Source organism: Nuphar pumila, chromosome 13 (assembly GCF_984573655.1).
Source record: "Nuphar pumila chromosome 13, dmNupPumi1.hap1.1, whole genome shotgun sequence".
Lineage (NCBI taxonomy): Eukaryota > Viridiplantae > Streptophyta > Magnoliopsida > Nymphaeales > Nymphaeaceae > Nuphar > Nuphar pumila.
Window position 1 is genome coordinate 65,840,351 of NC_143261.1, and position 22,002 is coordinate 65,862,352.

Consider the following 22,002-nt stretch of genomic DNA (forward strand, 5'->3'; position numbering starts at 1 on the left):
ACAATTCATTACCAGAGGCATCTTCCCATCTGGGGAGCAGATGGCCGACTGCAACTGCCAGACTCCTCCCCTACCCAACCCCACATGCCCCCATTTTAATAATGGTGTTCAATCTTTGGGGTTGACATGATTGCCCCCCATGGCACCCCTACTAATTTACCTATATACCCTTGGTATTTCCTTTTTTTGACATTATAAATTGGATTCAAGGAAAAAAATTTTGGCTTCAGAAGATCCAAAATATTGCCATATTACCGTTTGGTTGGTTGAGATTATTGGTTTTTTCTTCGACAGAGAAAGCTGGGGTTAGGCAGACCCCTACCAGTTATACGACTATACCATTGAGATTCGAACTTGCAACGTTCCAACGCAAGGTGACGTGCACTAACTGCTCCGGCGCCCCCCTCCCTTTTTCTTTTTTATTTTTTTAGCCGGTATCAGAATCGGACATGTTTCGTTTGGCCAAAGAGTCAAGTGTATCGGATACTCAGGTGTATCATTCTGAATCAACTAAAAAATAATTAGAAATATTATGTCAATCAGAACATGACACATGTTAAAACTATTAAAATAATAAAATTTAAGCTATTTTTATATTTTATTAAAAAATAACCGATTCAGGTCCGTATTGTATCCATTTTCTGGCCGATACAGGCTGATATACACCGATACTGACAACATTGCCCTAGATACCTCTCTACTCGGTAGAGAGTATACTCGACTTTGACTTTGCGGCAAGGGACTCAGGTTTTGAACTTATGATGTTCCATCAAGTTGGTACTTTCATGAGTTACATACACCTACAGGATGAGTGGTTTGGCAAGTTGGTGGGAAGGAGAAAACATCACAATGAGGCATGTTTGTTTGGAATCTTACATTCTTGACACTATTTGCTTCTAGATAGTGTTCTTGGATTAATAAATGAGGAAATTTAACATTTTAAAGCTTTATCAACATATCAATTATTGAGCTGGAGCCGAAGTAAAATAGTACTCATCATGGAATTAATCAATAACATCACCAAGGCTCTCGAGGGTATAGAAGTAAATGAACTTTATATAAAAAAATATTTCAGGGTGATTAATAAAGGAAATTTTGCTGATCGAAATTAACTCAAAGTATATGGACAAATGAACTTAATCATCTACATATTGAAGATTGCCTTTATAGTTGACATGACCAACACGACAAAAGAGATATTTTTAAGGGTTTATTGTTTTTCAAAAGAAAAGAAAAGAAAAGTATATATAATAGGATCCTTTCATCAATGTAGAGTTCTCTTGCATCTTAAAAATGACTTACCCTATACCTAAACCATAAAAAAAATTCTCATTACAGACTAATGACATAAAATCTTTTATTTGAAATAGTTAAGCAATAAGGGTGCAAGAAGTAAGCCCACCGAATTTTAGGCAGCCAGGACAGTGATCATAAGTAGGGCAGGCAGAAGCAGAAGCAGAAGCAGAAGCAGCGCGGCTAGGTCTTTGTTCATGAGGTTGGTTTAGCCATGTAAATATTAAAAAAATAGTTAAGCAATTAAGTTACTCTGCTATATATGCCTAAGGTGGAAGTTCTTATACAAGGTATCCATTGGGACTTCCTTGTTTTGGTGATAAAAAAGATAGGGAACCACCATATCTGTCCATGAGTCAGTTGGGTACCAGTCTGGTTCAAGCCAAAGCTTGGCAGTGATCCATATGAATTGCCCAAAACCAAGGTTGATAGTGAGCTTTTGTGCTTTTCTTAGCCCAAATGATAAGCAATATGATATGACCAATGATCTAACATGACTTTGGTTGCAGTTGGCTTATACCAAGCAAAGTTCTTTATAGGCTGGGTCCATTTTGGCCTGGTTTTATGCCTAAGATATGTGAATGGCGTAGTGACCACTTAAAGTAACAGCAATCGGACTTGCTCCCTCAGTCAAGGCTTTTTGTTTTTTCAAAAATATTGTATGTATATATATGCAGAATGTCCATAAGTTAAGGTGGTTCTTACTTGATTTACGTAGATTTAATCTCCAAAAAGCAAAATCTAACCTTTGAATCCTGTTTAACATATTTTTTTTTTATATTTACATGAAGAAACCATCTCCAAGATCAAAGACCTAGCCGTGATGGCTTTGCCTGCCATACTTATGATCATTGTCTTGACAGCATAAAACTTGGTGGGCTTACCTCTTGCCTCTATAGGAAGTTGCCACATATTTAACATGTTAAATTTACAGATTTTATATGTTAATAATTGACTCCAACATGATGTGTTTATACCTTTTTTTTTATGAGGAAGAAAAACCCTCACTAAGAACCCGATCACTTAAAACTCTGCGTTGAGGACATGACCACCCAGCCTTACTAGCCCCAACCGTGATAAAACAACAGCTCCCATGCACCAGTGGAATTCGATCCTAGGCCTCCAGCTTGACACAAGACCCTTTAAACCATCTTTATCATTATGAATTGTAAATGGTCGACATTTTACTGTCTCGAAGCTCAAAATTTGTGGAGAATTAGAAATGATCAAGCCTTCTAAAATGTTAAATAAATCATGCTAAACACATCTCTGCAATTAGATCCAACACTTTACATGGAGCCAAACAAAACCTTACCATTCCAAACCATCCCTACCTGACAAGCACTTCAGACCCACTCGGGTGTGTCCATATCAGGTTCAGGACAGACCACACAATCCCACCCTCCAGTAAAACCCTCTCAGGGATACTATAGTCATTTCCTTAATTTTTAAGGGCAAAAGGGTGACAAAACCCATACCCCAAAATTTCACACAAGAAAGGGCATTCTAGTAATTCTCTTCCACTGAAACCCCATCATTCTTTCCCGAAAATACCCTCAACAAAAAATTTAATGCCAATTGTGGTCCCAATTCGTTCATCCTCCCCCACGACCCTTTAAAAACCCCAAGCAAACTGATCCAGTCACCCCCAACCAGTCGCCGGGAAATATCTCCGGTGAAAATTCCGGCCACAAACCGAATCCCCATTCCTCGTTCTCAGGCCGAGGCCGCCGATCCGACGCCACTTGATGACAAGATGCCGGCCGAGTTCACCCCCTATCCGGAGAGCTTCGGGGGCAGGCCCGCCGGAAAACGGCCCAGTCCGACGCCTCAGCAGGCGATCCTCGAGCTCCGGCAGCGGACGGTCTCCTGCCTGAACAAGCTCTCTGACCGAGACACCTTCCGTCTCGCTTCGTCCGAGCTCGACTCGCTCGCCCGGTCCCTCACCCCCGACCTCTTCTCCCCCTTCCTCTCGTGCCTCTCCGACACCGACTCGGAGCAGAAGGCGTCGGTCCGGCGCGAGTGCGTGCGCCTACTCGCGACGATGGCCGAGTCGCACGGTGACGCACTCGCCGGCTTCGTCCCGAAGATGGTCACCGGCGTTGTCCGGCGGCTCAAGGACGCCGACTCGGGCGTCCGGTCCGCCTGCGCCGACGCGGTCCGGGAGATGGCGGAGCGGGTGACTCGGGTGCCCGTATCGGTGATCCTCAAGCCGCTGCTCGACTCTCTCGGGGAGCAGGGCGCCGGTGTGCAGGCCGGCTCGGCCATGTGTCTCGTGTCGGCCATCGAGGGCTCACCCGTTCTGGACCCGGCCTACCTTCAGAGGACGGTGCCGAGAGTGGTGAAGCTGCTGGGGAGCCAGAGCTTCAAGGCGAGGGCCGCCCTCCTGGCGGTGGCGGCCGCAATCATCTCTTCCGGTGCGGCAGAGAGCCTGGCGGTGCTGGCCGTGCTCATCCCGGCTGTGGCGGAGTGCCTGAAGAGCAGCGACTGGGCGACGAGGAAGGCCGCGGCGGAGGCGATCTCGCGGCTCGCCGCCATCGAGGGTGAGGCTGCCGCCGGGTTCCGTTCGCTGTGCGTCGACTCGCTTGAGTCTTGCCGATTCGACAAGGTTGGGATTAATCTGAGTCCTGCGATACATTTACCACATTTTGGTTCGCATTCTTCTTTTCCGAGTCTTTCTGGGTAATCGGGGATCTGGGGATGTTGATTTTATTGATTCGTTGAGGGCTCGATCAGCATTTCAGGATTTTTTGATCTTTTGAGATCGAATGTTTTTGAGGTTTTGGTAAAGTTGGAATCTCTATTCTGACGGAGAGGAGCTCGATGGAGCGTGATTTTGCTGCTCTACAGTGTTTCTGCATCTGAGTGTGCTTTTCTAGGTCGGCATTCTTCGGCCAATTCAATCATGGGATCTTTTCGGTTAATTGGGATATTGATCTGGTTCAGTTGTTGATGAGTTCGATTCCCAATTTTCCGATTTGATTTTGCGTAGAGTTCGAGTAGATCGTGGTTTTGATGGTTGGGGATGTCTAGATCCACCATTTATGTGAAAAAGTGGGATAAATCAGGAAATCACATTCAGAATGCGATTTCCCAACCAATTTTTTGGACAAATCTGTGCATGCAAAAGGTTTCCCAACTTATCCTACTTTTTTTTTTTGAATAATTTGGTGCTTGAAAAAAAATCGTTTTTTAAACTTGGGGTTTCTTATGATTTTATTTTTGAGTAGAATGTGATTTTGATCCTTGAGAGTGATTCGTATTCTTCTCCTTTTTTTCTTTTTAGTTGGACTATTTTGAGCTTTTCTTATGGCGAAATGTCTTTGGCAATTGGAAAATTTCAGTTGCTGATTCTTGATGAGTTCAATTCTTAATGTCCGGTTGGATTTTGCATCTGCATTATTCTGTTTTTTTTTTTGGTATTTGGGAAATTGGGATATCCATTTTGATGCGTTGAATGAGTTTGGAACTTGTTTTTGACGTGTAAAAGTTTGAGTGGTGTGATTTGATGGTTATAGCGTTCGGGAAATTTCGGTTTTCTTTTTCAAGTTTGCATTTTTTTGGGCTTTTTTGTGTAATTCAGATCTTGATTACCTACCGTTAGATCTTAGTGGTGTTGCTTCAGCTTTTTCTTATTGGTTTTTCATTGTGGTCTTTTTATGGATCGCTTTTCCTTTGCTTCCATCTTATAATCTGCTGGTGATTGATGAAATTCAATTCATGATCTCCAATTTCTGCATTTTTCTAAGGAGTTTTAATTCAACTGTAAGAGGTCATATCCATGCTTCTTGGTGTTTTGAGTTGTCATTGTCTTCTCCTTTAGAATCATTGACTTCTTGATGTCCCCATTTATTGGTTTTATTCTGATGTCGTGAATCCAATTATCTGTTCATTTTCTCATTTAATTTGTATGTATTTTAACCGAGATCTTAGCCAATTGCAAAAGGCAGTTGCAACTCACTTCATCTTAGCATGTGGGCATGCGTGCGTGCATGCACATGGGCGTTTTTATGCATGTACTCATTATCACACCACTGTGTGTGTGTGTGTGTGTGTGTGTGTGTGTGTGTGTGTGTGTGTGTGTGTGTGTGTGTGTGTGTGTGTGTGTGTGCATAATTCAAAGTTGAGTTCAGGCTTCAATCCACCATATATAAGTTAAAACTTGACGAGTGTTCTGATTATTTTTGGGTTTTGTAGTTCTCTTTTCCTTTTTTTTTTCCTAATATTGAAATATGTATTTTTCATTGTTGTGATCAGGTGAAGCACGTTAGAGATTCAGTAAATCAGGCATTGGATGCATATAAGAATGTCCCAAGTGAGTCTGAGGAAATTTCTCCATTGAAAGGTACTGCTATCGATTGAAGATGGAGTTTTTGGTTTGAATGCTTTCGATGGGACCAATTTTTGTTCCTTCACTTTTTCTGTTGTGGTCCTGCATGACTGATCATGATTGGCGTCATTAAGGGGTCCCCTTTGTTAGTGAGTAATACAATTTAAATTATGTAGGCAACTGGAAAGTGGAAACTAATGTATGGGGAATTGCATGTGGGGTAGAAATGCAAATTCAAATTCTCAAGAAAAAATTCTATTTTACTGTCCATATTTTTCTCCCAAAAGTTACTGTTTCTTTTGAAATGAAGAGTTACGCCATCTTTACTGGGGAACATAGGTTTCAAATTCTGAAGAGGGATAGCCCTCGGCTTGCTTATGAACTAGTGAAAATATAATGCATTTTCCTGATAATGTTCACGTCCTTTATTGTTATATACTTTTGAATTCTGTATTGCTATATTTTCCTGTAAAGATTTACTCTTGTTAGTTGAATGCCTTTTCAGCTTTTTTTGGGAGACTTGAGTCAAAGGTGTCCTGTGGTTTCCCCCAGTACTCTCATGTTCTCTGCTGTTTGGGAGCAGTAGTGCTGCCAGAACACTGCCTTGGGAATAAAATTGGCAGCTCCAAAACATTTGAACACCATTCACAAGAGGATGCAAGGCTCTCAAACAGTGCCTTAGTGGATTTCACCAGTGTTGTATCGCACGATATGGTACGATACATATCGTTACTTTTGGATTTTGCGATACGATACACACTCCTATCAAGATAGGAGTGTGTATTGTACTATATTGGGTGTATCATACGATACACCCATGTATTGTGTCCTATCCTACGATACAGGGTGTATCGTACGATTCACCTTCACCGCACTTAAAAAGGGCCGAAAGTTGCTTTTTTAATTTTGGATTTTAAATTCCTTTTCAGGGCCAACTTATCCATTTGTCTAGAGGCCATTAGAAGTGCATTTCCACCATTTTTTCACCCCAAAAAGTGGGTTAAAGTAAAAAATTGTATTTCCACCATTTTTTCACTCAAGAAAATGGGTTAAGGTAAAAATTATTTATTATGGATAAAATTACAAAGCTACTCTCTAAAACAATTTTGCCTAGGGGTACAACTCCCTGCCAACTTATTGTGCAGTTGGATCTGCGAAAATTAAAGATTTATATCATGGTAGAAACCAGACTCCACACTTTTTCAACAAAGATCGCATAAGATGATCCGGCATAACAATGAGGCACTCAAGTAATGAGTGAAAACCGATTGAAAATCGAGTACAACTATTCCCATAATATTTTTGTTTATGTAGTATGAAAGTACGAGTCTTGTGGCATGTTCTTAATTGCAATATATTTAATATACAAGATTGCACAAACTATCGTGGTATAAAACTCATGAGTCATACTATGAAACTTTGGGAGAGGGTGATTGAGTCTAGGTTGAGGAAGATTGTCATGATATCGGAGAATCAATTTGGTTTTATGCCTAGAAGATCAACTATGGAAGCTATACATCTTCTTAGACAACTTATTGAGAGAAATAGAGAGAGGAATAAAGATTTGCATATGGTTTTTATTGATTTGGAGAAGGCTTACGATAGAGTACCTAGGGACGTTCTCTGGTGGACAATGATGAAGAAAGGTGTTTCTCTCAAGTACATTAGTATAATTAAAGATATATATGAAGGAGTAGTAACCAATGTCCGCACTTGTGGAGGGGTGACAACCAATTTTCCTATAACGGTTGGGTTACATCAAGGATCTGCTTTAAGCCCTTTCCTATTTGCTATAGTGATGGATGAGCTTACGAGATCAATTCAAGAAAATGTGCCGTGGTGTATGTTGTTTGCTGATAATATTGTTTTGATTGATGAATCTAGAGCTGGGGTTAATGCTAAGTTAGAATTATGGAGACAGACATTGGAAGCAAGAGGTTTTAAGTTGAGTAAGAGTAAGACAGAATACATGGAATGTCGATTTAGTATGCAACGAAGTAGTGATGGGAGTTTAGTGAAGCTTGGTGAGCACGAAATACCGGTGGATGATTCTTTCAAATATTTGGGATCTATCATTCAAAAGTATGGAGAAATTGATGGAGATGTAAATCATAGGATAAAGGTTGGGTGGATGAAATGAAAGAGTGCAACTGGAGTGTTGTGCGATCGTAGAATGCCATTGCGGTTGAAGGGAAAGTTTTATAGGACGACTATTAGGCCCGCTTTACTATATAGTACGGAATGTTGGGCTGCCAAGAGACATTATATTCAAAAATTGAGTGTAGCTGAGATGCGTATGCTGAGATGGATGTGTGGAAATACAATAAAAGATAAGATTCGGAACGAGGAGATACGTAAGAAGGTAGGCGTTGCACCCATTGAAAATAAGATGAGAGAGAATCGTTTACGGTGGTTTCGACATATTCAACGAAGGCCTAATGATGCTCCAGTTAGAAGGATGGAGAAATGGGAAAATATATTAGTTAAAAGAGGTCGGGGTAGGCCTAGGAAGACATGGATGGAGGTGATAAGAAAGGATATGAATGCTTTGAACCTCACCGAGGACATGGCATTGGATAGAACTGAATGGAGGAGAAGGATTCATGTGGAAGACCCATAATGATTTTCTTTGTTGGTTCATATCGCCGACCCCAATTGTTTTGGGATGAAGGCGTAGTTGTTGTTGTTGTTGTTGTACTGTTCTTGTGAGATATGCATGCAATATTATCTATGATTTTATATTAGTTGATGTTTGATGATGTCTTATGATGCTCATAGAGACATCATTGTAATATGAGTTTTTTACAATTTTTGCTAAATTTTCTGATTTTTCTTGATTTTTTTGGATTTAAAAAAAATTATTAAAAATTTACGTTTATGTTTATGATACGATAGGTTGTTACTTTGGGCTCGATACTTACAACCTTGGATTTCACATCTAATTTCATCTTTCATTTCCCTTATTTTCTACAAATGTTATCTTCTACCATCTCCTGATATATAAATGAACATATGTTGATTCAGGGAACATAAGTGGAAGACAATCATCACTTGATGCCAAACATATTAATAACACTGCATCCAATTCTCCATTTCTGAGAAGAAAAGAATTCTCAAGGAGTCAATCACCTCCAGATGTTGTATCTGCTACAGGAACAAAGAAAAAGAGTGCAATGAATGGCAATAGATCAAGCCATGGATTTGGTAAAATTGATAGAATGAAAGTATCTGATTGGAAGATAGAGATTGCAGTACCTCAAACTCTACCTTTTAAAGTTGTCAGTGAGGATGGTCTTGAGGGAGATGAAAGTGGGGGTGAAGTGAGGATTTCTGACAAAGATGCAACATCCAAGGATCGGAGCGTTCTGAGCAATGCACACTCCAAGCTGTTTGATGGAAATGGTGAAGAGAGGACTCACAAGATTGGTGGGAGGTCTGCTTCTCGTGTAGTTCCCTTGCATGAAAATGAGAGCTCTGTCTCTACTGTCTTAGTAAGCAATGTTGTTGAGTCACTTGACAGGGACAATGCAGAAAATGATCTCTCTCTGATACGGAAACAACTGTTGCAGATTGAAAACCAGCAAACTAGCTTGTTAGATCTTCTTCAGGTACATCTTTCATAAATTTAATGGTTAGGTTTTCTCCCTTTTTGCAATTGCAACCAAATCGTGTTATCATGGAATGCTCATTTGCTATTCATGTAGAGAACCTTGGGACATATACAAGTAGACTGTATGTGTTCCTCCACCCTTGTCACATGGGGCTTTTCTACACTGTTCCTGATACTGTAGTTGCAAGTCAGCTGATCGTATTTTGTTGTTATTTTTCTTGAATACTTGTATTATCATCAGATCGACTACTCATCTAATTCATCTTTTAGTATAAATCTGTGAAAATTCAAGGGTGCAAAGTGCCAACCTTGCTTGCAAGTCCTTGCACATACTTCATGTTCCTGTATTTTTTTCTGATTAAGCATAGACTAGCTACAATATTATCAGCTTCCCTGATCTTGCTCTTTCGCTTTAGATGTTCATCGGGAGCTCACAAAATGGTATGCGTTCTCTGGAATCTAGAGTTCATGGTCTTGAGATGGCCCTGGATGAGATCTCACATGACTTGGCTGTATCAACTGGGAGGGTCCACAGCATTGACAACATTGGAAACAGATGTTGCATATTGCCTGGCACTGAGTTCCTGAGCTCAAAGTTTTGGAGGAAAGCAGAAGGAAGATATGCATCAGGCAGGTTCTCTCTGTCTGGCACTACGTCATCTGGTGGCATGTATAGCACGGGGAATAAGGAAAGCATCCAGTCGTCTAAGTGGGAGAACAGGAGGTTCAGAGGTGTCCAGGGTGGGATTATGGTCAATCCCTTGGCAGAGATTCACCCTCCAGGAGCTGTGGAGGTGATACATAATGAAATCCAGAAGCAAGGAGTCTCAGTTGCAGATAGCATGAATGAAGGTTCTTCCATCACAATCATGTCATAATCCAATGTGGCCTACAGGTGATTCACCCTTGACATGCTAACAGTTTTTATAATCCATTCCAATAGAAGACCAAGATCAAATTTTCAACATTAGATTGCTTTTCATGGGTCCTGCACAATTTTTTTTAAATTCTGCTCTCAGACCTCATCCTAGACATGATCTAGGCTGGACCCAGCAAATCAAGATTGTCCAGTACTGCTGAGGGAAACTGATGTTGAAGTTTTCATTTATAATTCATGGTAACTTGATTCTGATATTTAGCTGCATCACCTCTCAGGTTGTCTACATGACTGGTGAAATGCAACTGGCAGCTGCAATATGAGTAGAAATTCTGATGCCCCATATCGATCTGTCAGTAGTCCGTGGACCTACTTGAGTAAAGTTCCAGTCAAAAGAATTCCATGAAGACGAGGTCACTGCATTGCTCTACCCCGTTTTTTATTAGCATTCTTTGGTTGTAGAACTCAGCCACAAGGTATTCATGCCATATCAAGAATGGAAGGTGTACAGTAAAAAGAATCGTTTTTCTTAGCTGTCTCCCTGCAACAATGGAAAGAAAAAAAAGAAACAGAGAAAGGGGGAACATGTTTGGGCATTGTAACTTAGTTCTGGATCATGTCTAGAAAATCAGCTTCATTTCCCACAGAAGGAAATGATTTAGCCCCTCAGAATATCAAATTTGCAGAGTTGTTATATCATTATAAACAAAACAGTGAGGAGGGTGGTTGAGAATGAATTCAAGTGCTTTCTTGAAATAGATTCTTTCCTTCTCTTTAGTGCCTTAGTTTATGAAACTACCAAATAATATTCTGTAGTCAAATGCAAAATGCAGAAAGCCTCACTTTTTTGTGTTACCCTTGATGACTTGTGGGAAGGAGTGGTGATAATAATTGCTAATCATACAACAGTTGTATATAATATAATATGGCAATTAATTATAATTAAATACTCAAATTTGGTGGAAAGCTTTGATAAAGACGTGTCTAGATGTGAATGCCCTCTTAAAATTGAAACTTGGTAATGCAACGACAAATTTTGCCATCTAAGCAAAGCAATTTTATGGTAATGTTAACAGTAAGAAAGATCCATATCTATTTTACCATAAGTTTGGTGATCACTGTTTCCATTTAATTTTGAAGGTTGTGCATTGTCTTTTAACTTTTTTTTTTTTTTAGAAGGTATTCCCAAAGGGTCGTTTATATCGGGATTTGGATATGGTGATTTAGTTTCGCCAGAATTTCAGTACATGGAGACAGTGGAAGGCATTTGGATATGGATAGTGAAGTCATATTGTACTACCCACCTCTTTCATCCACACCTCTACAGAGAGAGAGAGAGAGAGAGAGAGAGAGAGAGAGCAAATAAGTAATATTAGAGGATAAATACAATCAGCCAACCGGTGTTTTCTGTAAAAGTGAGTTTATTTTTTAATATTTGAAACTTGGGGCAGTTAATCATAAATCACTATATGTTAGACGCTTATATGTAAATCATCCTGTTTTATTTTTTCTGTATGGTGGCTCTGTAATTTGGCCATGAAGGGGATGGGATGGATGGTGAATTGGTCAATGTCTCCTGTTATCGAAAGGACTTTGTTGTGACCGCCGAGGTGGTATCCCATGTGGTAAGCGGGGTCCTGTGCCAAGCTGAAGGCCCAGGTTCGAATCCCTCTGTCACATGGGGCTTAAGAGATATCTGGTAGGGGTCTGCCTAACCCCAGCTTGCCTTTCAAAAAAAAAAAATGGAGTTTGTTGTGGGGTCATTTTCATTACCCGACATATAGTCTGGACAAATCTTTTATCCTGACGAGGGGAAAAAAGCTGACTAAAAAAAAAAGAGAACCAAAATCAAATTTTAAGGGCCGTTTGATTGACGATGACTGCGTCCTGTCCCATGCATTTTGTTCCTGAAATACGGGACGCAAAAGTTGGATAATAGGGTCCTGACTTTTGCTGTCTGGACAAACTCCCTCGGGTGCAGTGGCAGAGCCAGAAATCCAAACTAAGGTGGGCACTGGTGGCTGGCAATGTACCGGCTGTCCGAAAGAAAGAGAAAAGGGGGGAGGTGGTGCTAGAGGGGGCACACCATTTGGGTTAGGGTGGGCACTGCACCCTGACCCTAACCCCCTTATTGGGGATTTTCGGGTCAGGATGGGCACTTGCCTACCCTAACCCGAGTTGAAGTCTGATCTAGTTTCAATCTCAAATCGCTGCTAACTCATAGAAGACTCTTAAGAGATTATCCACTCATCCATTTACTTAATCCCTGTCACAAGGATATAGGTAAGCCTGGCATGTGACATGAGTTTGATTTTTTTTTTAAAATTATGAATTGAGGACACATTTTTTATTTTTTTATTCAATAAAAATCTTTTTGATGTTGTCTTCTTTGGACAGGCAAGGCTGGCTTTCTTTACGTTTTAATATGCAAAAAATGTATTTTTATTGAAATATTATTAAAAATATTAGTAATCATTAAAATGGTAAAATAATGCATGTGCATATCCATGTTGGTGTCAGCACGTCATTGCATGTCCAGTCATGTCACTATGGACACAAGATGTGCCTGTGACGTAGCTTAATCCACCTCTCAAGTTAATTCTTTGTTAGTTCACGGTGACTTGTGGTCATAGTGACAAATACCGCGAGATATACGAAAATCTCGAGAAAATATAGTGAAAAATTAACTGAAAAGTTAAAAAACGATAATTTCTCGTGATAATATCTCATGATATTTTTAATTTCTTGAGATTTTTTTGTTAGAAACATGAATATAGCATTTTAAGTGTGATATTTATGTTTTATTAGCTATTTATCATAAGAACTCATGTGTTTTTTATTTTTAAATGTGTTTTTTATTATTATTTATAAAATAAATTTTTTATTGTTGAAATTTTGCCAAAAAAGTGGGAGATTTAAAAAAAAAAATCATGAGATTTTGGCTGCATAATTTCCATCCGACTGCCAATTTCCAAACGGAGCTTTAGAGGTAGTAATTAGATTCCTCAGAAAATTGGGAGGCTAGGATTCAAATTTCTAGAAACCATAACTAATGAAAATCCCTATTTGGCCCCAACTTCTCTTTTTACCCAAGCTTTCCTAGGAACCATGATTAATGCGCAACTTCATTCTTACCTAAGTACAACGGAGAATAGGTTGGTAAATGAAGGTACTGAGAAAGCAACAATCAATAGGATTTCTCTAATTTTCCCTTTCCCAAAGGAAAAACATTGAAATTGAGTGCAAGCATTACTTTTTTTTAAGGTGAAAACAAGTCTCACCATGCTTTTTTCACAATATTTTTTAGGTAGATTCACCCCAAGCCCTTCTTTGGTGTTAAACGGAAGTTGCAACTTTGAAATTTTATTCATAAACCACCAAAGTATCCAAAAAATAATGGGTATGTGAATGAGTTTTTCAAGGAGTTTTCATTTTATTTTTAAATTCTGACTGTACAAATGTGATCTATGCACTTGATTTTATATAGATCAGCTCTTGAAGTGTTCAATTCAGACACATAGGTGGGGTTTTATAACGTTCAAAAAATCAACAATCTAAAATCTTTGTAAAATTTGAGGCTTCAAATATCATTTTTTTTCATCGAAAACACAGGATCGAGGTGTTGATTCCTTGTAAATTGACCATGCCCAACACATTTATGGGGCTCGCGAAAAAAACTCTAAAAAAGCAGAAAAAAACTCATTTAACACATTTCATTTAGCACGAACACAATACTCCAAAAATAAGGGCGCTTGAGTAGCTTAGGTGTCCTCATTTAGTGTCATTTATACCACACATGCACGCTCGTGCTCACACACACGATCTTTGTTTAAAAATGACCCAGAACATATACATATGTGTTCAATGAAGTGCATTGAACATTAAGTTTTAATTTTAAGTATGGTGAAAAATCTATGTTTCGCAATTCATGTGTTCAATGAAGTGCATTTTATTTATGTTTTGTTCCAAGTAGCGCTGCACACGAACCGGGTTCGAGCTGAGCAATAGCTCACTGTTCAGGCTCGGCTCAAGCTCGAAGACGAGTTGGAGAACAACCGTACCAGACCGGTCACCAACCGATCTCGAGTCTGGATCGGCTCGGCTCAGCTCAGCTTGTTGAACTTTAAGGAGCCAAGCTGGAGCCTGGCTCCACTTGGCTCGTTAGACTTTAACGAGCTTAGATCGGCTTGGAAATTCGCCTGCAACTCTGCAAGAGAACAGAGAGAGAGAGAGAGAGAGAGAGAGAAAAATGAGGATTGATGAGCCCTTACCATGGCCGTCACCTGTCGCCATCATCGTCGCTGGCCTATCCGCTCACGGAAGGGAGAGACTCAAAGAGGGCAGGAGAAAAGGGGAATTGAAGCTGCTGCAGTCGGCAGTAACCCTAAAATCGTATATATGGGCTACTGCAGAACCGTTGATCTTTTTTTTCAAATCAACGGTTATAAACTTTCTTATTTTATTTTATGTAACTCAAAGTTAATCGAGCCTAATGATCAGGTTTAACGAGCCCGAATGGCTGATCAAACTTGGCTCGATTGTCCACCGGTGCTTGTGCCTGTTGTACAAGCTCGGCTCAGTTAAGTGGTCGGGGTGAACTTGACTCAGGCTTAGACCAAGCTGAGCCCTAGTCGAGCTCCGGCTAACCGACTCATTGTGCAGACCTAGTTCCAAGTACTTGGCAACATTTATTTGACAAAAAAGTTTGTTTCTTGGTCCTGTTAGATGCCGGTGTGGAATCTCATATATGCTCAATGAAGTGCATTATAAAGATTGTTTTGTGTTTTATCAAGTACAGGGCACACATTTATTTCACAAAATGTTTTAAATTCCTCAAATCTTACGCTTTGGTTACCACAATAAGTAGCATGTTTCTTGGTTCATTGCTCTCTCTCTCTCTCTCTCTCTCTATATATATATATATATATACAGAGTAGTGCGTTCCTTAGGCCCCTTTTTTTGTTAGGTATTGTTAGGCTCCTTCAAAAATTGTAGTTTTTAGTATTTTTTCTCACATCTAACACCGTGGATGTAATCTATAGGTTTTGTTCAATGGGAACCAGCTTTTAGATTGCCGGAATCTGTATATAGATTTTTTTCAGTGATCCAAAAATCAATGGCCATGAAGGTATCAAATTTTTCTGGCTCATAAAAATATGTTTTTTCATAAAAAAAAACTTTAGATGTGTTCAGCATGATCTATTTAGTGGGAATCAACTCTTGGATCATGTTTTTTCAACGAAAAAATATGATTTTATGAGCTAGGAAAAACTTGTACCTTTATAGCCATTGATTTTGGATCACTGGAAAAACTTGTATACAGGTCAGATTTGGGCAATCCAAAAACTGGTTTTCACTAAACAAAAACTATAAATCACATCTATGGTGTTAGAAGTGAGAAAAAAAAATTAAAACTACTATTTTTGAAAGAGCCTAACGAGACCTAAAGAAAAAAGAAGGCCTAAGAAATGCATTACTCATATATATATATATATATATATATATATATATATATATATATATATATATATATATATATATATATATATATATATATATATATATACACACGCGAGAAAACCTTTGCATGCCTTACTTTTTAGGATGCTTACCTCTCATAGAAACTGACTGGGTGAGATTGTATGGTTTGCTTAATATTGTTAGTAGGCTTAAACATTTTTAATATACCACTAAGTTTTAATTTTCAAGATATTGAAAGTTCAAGGGCTCACAATTCATGAAGACAAGGATGGTTTAAAAATGACCCAGAATATATAAATATATGTTCAATGAAGCGCATTAAACATTAAGTTTTTAATTTTAAAAATGGCAAAAAAACAATGGTTCTCAATTCGTAAAGACAAGGATGGCATGAAAATGACCCAGAAGTGCATTATAAAGGTTATTTATGTGTTTTTCCAAGTACTTGGAAACATTTATTTGACAAAAAGTTATTTATTGATCCTCTTATATGCTAGTGTAGAATCATATATATATTATAAATGTTGTTTGTGTTTTATCATGTACGCGGCACACATTTACATCACAAAAGGTTTTAAAATCCTCCTTGCACATTTTTTTTAATTTTTACTCGGAGGAACCACCCCAGGTTAAGAGGCCTAGCCATGCTGGCTCAGCCTGGCGTACCTACGGTCGCTGTCCATTCAACGTAAAACTTTGAGGCTCTCCCCTTGACCCCATGGAATCGCTAAGCTTCGTCTTACCGAGGGGGTGATGTCCATGGGATTTGAATCTAGACTGCCGGTCAAATGTCTTAGGCCCCAATCCCACTACCCCAAACCCCTTGGGTCTTCCAATCTTACACTTTGATTACCACAATAGCATGTTCATTGTCATCACTCACTCTTTTATATATATATATACCCAAATTTTTCAAAAATACCTAAAACCTTAGGTATTGTTCGGGGACAACAGACTATTTGTTGTCCTTCTATCCAAGCTATCTTATTGTCGCCTTTAGGTCTTGTCCTGTCATCCTGGACTTATCTCGGATGGTGACACACCCAACGTCGACCCTAGTTTGCCATGAGCATGTCCCGTTTGGCGATAGCTCCACCGTCCAGTAGACCTCTCTCTCTCTTAGCAGCTCAATTGGACCCCGACGACTAGAGCCCGTCGTTCCTGCCCAAGCTAGAGCTAGACGGTGGGTACCCCCACCATCACTCTCTCTCCCCTCTTTGGGGGTCACGGATGGCGGGTGCCCCACTGTCTAGCCCTCTTTGTTGGTATGAAATAGTGGGTACCCTCATCGTCCCTTCTCTCTCTCCCCTTTTTGGGAAACTCGGAACGACACATTGTTTGTTGTCCTCCTATCTAGGCCATCGTCTTGTCACCTTTAGGTCTTGTCTTATCATTCTAGACTTGTCTTGGACGGTGATACACCCACCGTCGGCTCTAGTTTTTCCTGAGTAAGTCTCGTTTGGCAGTAGCTCCACAGTTTGGTAGAACTCTCTCTCTCTCAGCAGGCCAATTAGACCTGACGGCTAGAGCCTCGTCGTTTCTTGCCCAAGCTGGAGCCGGATGACGGGTACCCTTGCCATCACTCCCCTCCCTCCCCTCTCTCCCCTCTTTGTGCCTCAGTGCCTGGCCCTCTTTGTGGGTACCAAACGGTAGGTACCCTCATCGTCTCTTCTCTCTCTCCTCTTTTTGGGGGACCCAACTGGCGGGTACCCCACCGTTCGGCTCTCTTTGGAGGTCTCGCCCCTTTCGTCCCTCCTCTCTCTCTCCCCTCTTTTGGGGGTTTGGATAGTGGGTACCCCGCCATCCCTCCTCTCTCTTTTATCTTTGGGGGTTTGGATGGTGGATTATATTTTTATTCTAGTTCACTATTTAAAGATTCTTCGTTATTCATCTTGACTTGGCATTGTGGTTGCTTGTTGTGTCACAACCTTAGTTAGGTGTTTAGTGAATCAAAGAGATCATTACACCTAGCTTCTCAAGTCATCAACTCAAACAACAAAATAACATACGTCTCTCGTATATCTTGATCACAACGTATATCAAATGATGTTCCTAGCAATATATCTAGGTTCTCGATTTTCATACAATAAATCAATTTCTTCAAGCAATAAAAACATAATTCAAATACTATCTACTTACAGAGCTCTTGCAGAGACGCTGAAAGGGCCATGATCTCATATTTTTCAGTCCTGCTCTGATACCAAAGTTGTAACACCCCAACAATTTGGATGTGAAATTTTGGATAATTTTTTTTTTTAAACAGTGGAAGTGACAAGTCCAAGTGTTAGGCGAATTACAGGGTAAAAAGAGAAGTGCTAAAAGTTTTTCATTCATTAATTAAAGCATTAATGTCATTAATTACATCTCGTAATTGAAATATAAATCTAACTAATCAGAGTCTAAACAAGAATATTGAAAACTGAGATCCCATGGCTACTTTCATTACGACACCCATGATTGCTCCTCATTCATTTGTTACCTGAAATTTTAATGCAGAGGGGTCAGACTCCCCTGCCTACGTAAGAAGCATTATATTTATATGTTGTGCTCAGTGTCTTGTGTACGAATATGTGTAACATTTGCAGATATTATAATTATAAAGTTCTGGGCAATATAACTTGCTAAGAAGGAAATTTCTACTGAAACATGCATGCTTTTTACTTTGGTATGAAACAAGATAAGTACTAGATACATGTTCATTCTTACATGCATTATGTGTTTCTATGCATTATGTGTTTCTATCATTTATAAGATCTAATACAAGGATTACGACATTTACTCAGAAACAACTACGAGAACAATGCAAAATTTTTATGTTCATCTTTCAATTACCCTATGGATACACACAGACATTTGACATCGTATCGAACCAAGACCATACAAAGATCTATTATTTAATAACCCGTATGACTAGCCGTACGAATATCCAAAAGGGACGGTCCGTGACCGAGAGAAAACTCCCCAGTAGTTAGAATAAGAATTCTGATGCACCCTAGACACTTCTGCAGAAGACATGGATCTACCACCTATGACACATTGGTAGTTCTAGCCCCTTAACTCCGTGGACTGGGGACCGGGTGAGACACCTAGCTCTCACAAAAACTCAACTATCCCACAGAGCTTGTACTATCTACCCTCTTCAAGGTAGACCACAGGTTCGGTAACATGCACCATCTTTTAGGTGTACCCAGAGCCCAGAGAATCCGATAACATATACCCTCTTTCAGATATACCCAGAATCTCACAAATCTTATATTTATGCATACATTTATGTTTTTGTGCGATCCATCGCACCACGAGGAGTACGGTAACATACACCGTCTTTCAGGTGTACCCAGAGCCTAGAGAGTCTAGTAACATATACCCCTCTATCCCTTCTTGGTGGGATTCCTCTATTTTTTTGGTAAAGTGAGAGGAGTAGCAACTTCTCTCATGTTTTTGGTGGAGGGAGGGCTAAAAGATAGGGATTCTTTTAGCTCCCACATTTTTACCTTTTTCAAAAAAGTAAAATGCATGTGGTTTGTGCAAAAAGACCTTATGCACAAGGGGTTTCAAACCATGGTCTACTCTCAAAGGGGCAATGAACCCCACCACTGTGCCATGTTAAATTTCGTTACAAAGAGTGTGAAATTAATTATACTTAAACCTATCTGGGCCTATTTCACTTTTTAAGTAAAAAGGGGAAAATGTTTTTCTCTATACTACACATATGCACACAATGGGTTTTGAACCTGTGACAAACTCTAGGAGGTAAGAAGTCTCACCACTACACCACACTCTCTTTTATTGATTATTATGGCAGAATTAATTTATATAACTTTCGCTGGACGTTTCACTATTCGGCGAATTTTCTCATTTTCACATGTGCTTTCTCGATTCTTCTTGTCTTCGCATTAACTTCCATTTAATGTACTTCGGATCTCACACCAGAGTCTTGAAGTATTTGAATTTCTCAAGATACCTTTGTAAATCGGGTCGAATCTCCCTGGAGTCCAAATTCGAGTCCAATTCTGAGCTTTCTTTATTGGATTCATGTGAACCACCCTGGATTCACTAGAATTGCATTGAATTTAACAAAGTCATGTTATTTCGCAATATTTTTCATTTTTATTTCACTGAAAATTCATTAAAAATTCATTAAAAATTCTTGGGTTTTACAAGGGACCCCCGTCGTCCTACCCTCTGTGGGGTCCCAGACGGTGGGTACCTTCGTCGTTCGTCCCTCTGTGGGGTCCTAGACTGTGGGTACCCCCATCATCCATCCCCCTCACTCCCTATTTAGGATCTGGATGGTGGCACATCCCGCCATCCGACTCCCTCTCTCTCCTCATCTGGGACTCAGATGGTGATAGTCTTGTCGTCTGACTCCCTCTCAGTTTACTTTATGTCCGAACAATGGACTTGTTGTCGTCGAGCCCATCTTCCTTATCTGGTCTGGCCACGGATGGCAATACCGTCGCCGTCTAGCCTTTATTGTCCCTGTGTTATCTCGTACTAAAAAACAACGACACCTGGTGTCGTCCCATCTTGGGATGACGAATTGTTTGGCCATTCATACTTGGGATGACGAAACAACTTCGTCATCCCGCACATCAATTAAAGGATAAATCATTTGGCTTATCTCAATTTTATCACATTTCAACCTCCCCCTCCCTTCTCCTGCATAATTTTCAAGAGGAGAGGATGCTATCAAATGAGTCTTATCTCCATTTGGGATAGACTCTGATTCATTGGGACTAAATCAAAATTTGGAAGAACCCAGTGATTCATTTTCCACTCGAAAAACAATAAATATGAGCCTCTCCCTAAAACCTGGTCATCTAAAATTTTCCTTTCCAAGCTTTCATCTTAGAGAGAACAATCATGAGCCTCTTCACACCATATTCCCTCGAGTTAGCTGTCCTGCACTAAGATATTGCCGAAGCTACAACCATTTTTATCCCTACATAAGAGCATCACCAAGATCAAGGAAGAATCTCAAAGCTTAATGTGCCCTTGAGTTCAAAAAATGTGATTTTAAGATCATTCATTCTTTTATTTCAAATTTTATTATTTTAAAGAATGTATATTAATGCACTTTGATATTCATTGCATATTCAAGCATTTTGATAGTGTAATTCGGGCTACGGTGATCAAAGAACTTACCTAGATCCTAACTTCTCATCAGGCGAAGGACAATTGAGGCTCGTATACAACATCCTCACAATTTCAAAAAGTATTTAGCAAATTTAGGTAAGTCCTCTCTTCCCACATTCAAATATTTTTTGTAAACACTGTAACAATGGACAAACAAATTGTTTGTTATTAATAGACCATTATCCACCACTGATCATGCATGGATCAACAATGACACTTTTTTTTTGCATAAAAAATAACTTCTCACGACTGCAACTGCTGCTAAAAGTCTCTTTTCTGCCCAAAGCATTAGTGGCAATTGCGACCACTGCTAATGCATTGATTTTGCAAAAAATCAATACTTCATGCATGCATCCAACACTGTTAGACACTAAGGTCGTCTCACAGTCATATATATACACACTCACGTAACACTGGACGGTTTGATCATTGAGTGTTGGGTCATAAGCACACCTGTCATTGATTGTGAGCACACGTTAAAAAAAAAACAGGATTTAGCTGGCAATCATGACCACCTCTAAAGCCAATTTTTTTCGCTCAGAGCAATGATGGTGGTCAAGTACCACTGCTAATTTTTTTATTTTTGGGCAAAATCAACGAATGAACGAGCGTAATTTGATGAAAACTCATACACTGTTACAGTTTTTCACACACACACACACACACACACACACACACACACATATATATATATATATATATATATATATATATATATATATATATATATATATATATATATATATATATATATATATGGCCCCGAAAAACCTTTGTATGCATTGGTTACTTTTTAGGATGCCTAGTTTGGCTGAGATTATTCCTTGGCACGTAGGTCTTGGCACAAGATTAGAAATTATAATTATTTTAGAGCGGCATGGTCTGCTTTTGGGCTCCACAACTGACAAACTGTCAACCAAAGATGGAAAGCATTAGGTGCAGAGGCATACTTCAATGTGTAGAATGTGATGGCACCTGATCCTGATTCCTCACCTATGCCTCAAACTCTTTTGGAATTGCCCAAACTCAATCTCAAAGAGTGGAGTTTTTGAGAGAAAAGATTGAAGAAATCACAAAAAATACCTTATAGCAAAATAAGGGGTTGCAAATAAGGCAATGAAGATGAGGTTTCCTAAAAGCTTTAGAAAAGAGAGTGATTTTGGGTGCCTCATGACTAAGATTAAGTAGCTTTTAAAAGATGGTCTTTTGTGAAAAATGATTCAGGTTTAACATTTATCTTTAAAGGGGAATACCTCGTGGAAAAATGAGATTCAG

The 22,002-nt window shown here is 39.5% G+C and overlaps 1 protein-coding gene across 1 annotated transcript; it reads left to right on the plus strand.

The window, feature by feature from the left end:
* Positions 1 to 2,943: 2,943 nt before the first annotated feature.
* LOC149818537 (TORTIFOLIA1-like protein 5) lies at positions 2,944 to 10,885 on the plus strand. The gene is made up of 6 exons (XM_089985675.1): positions 2,944 to 3,901; positions 5,551 to 5,638; positions 8,648 to 9,056; positions 9,144 to 9,231; positions 9,650 to 10,128; positions 10,389 to 10,885. Exons 1-5 carry the CDS (start codon positions 3,050 to 3,052, stop codon positions 10,109 to 10,111), a joined length of 1,899 nt encoding a protein of 632 aa, XP_089841801.1. The 5' UTR covers positions 2,944 to 3,049; the 3' UTR covers positions 10,112 to 10,128; positions 10,389 to 10,885.
* The last annotated feature ends 11,117 nt before the right edge of the window (positions 10,886 to 22,002 follow it).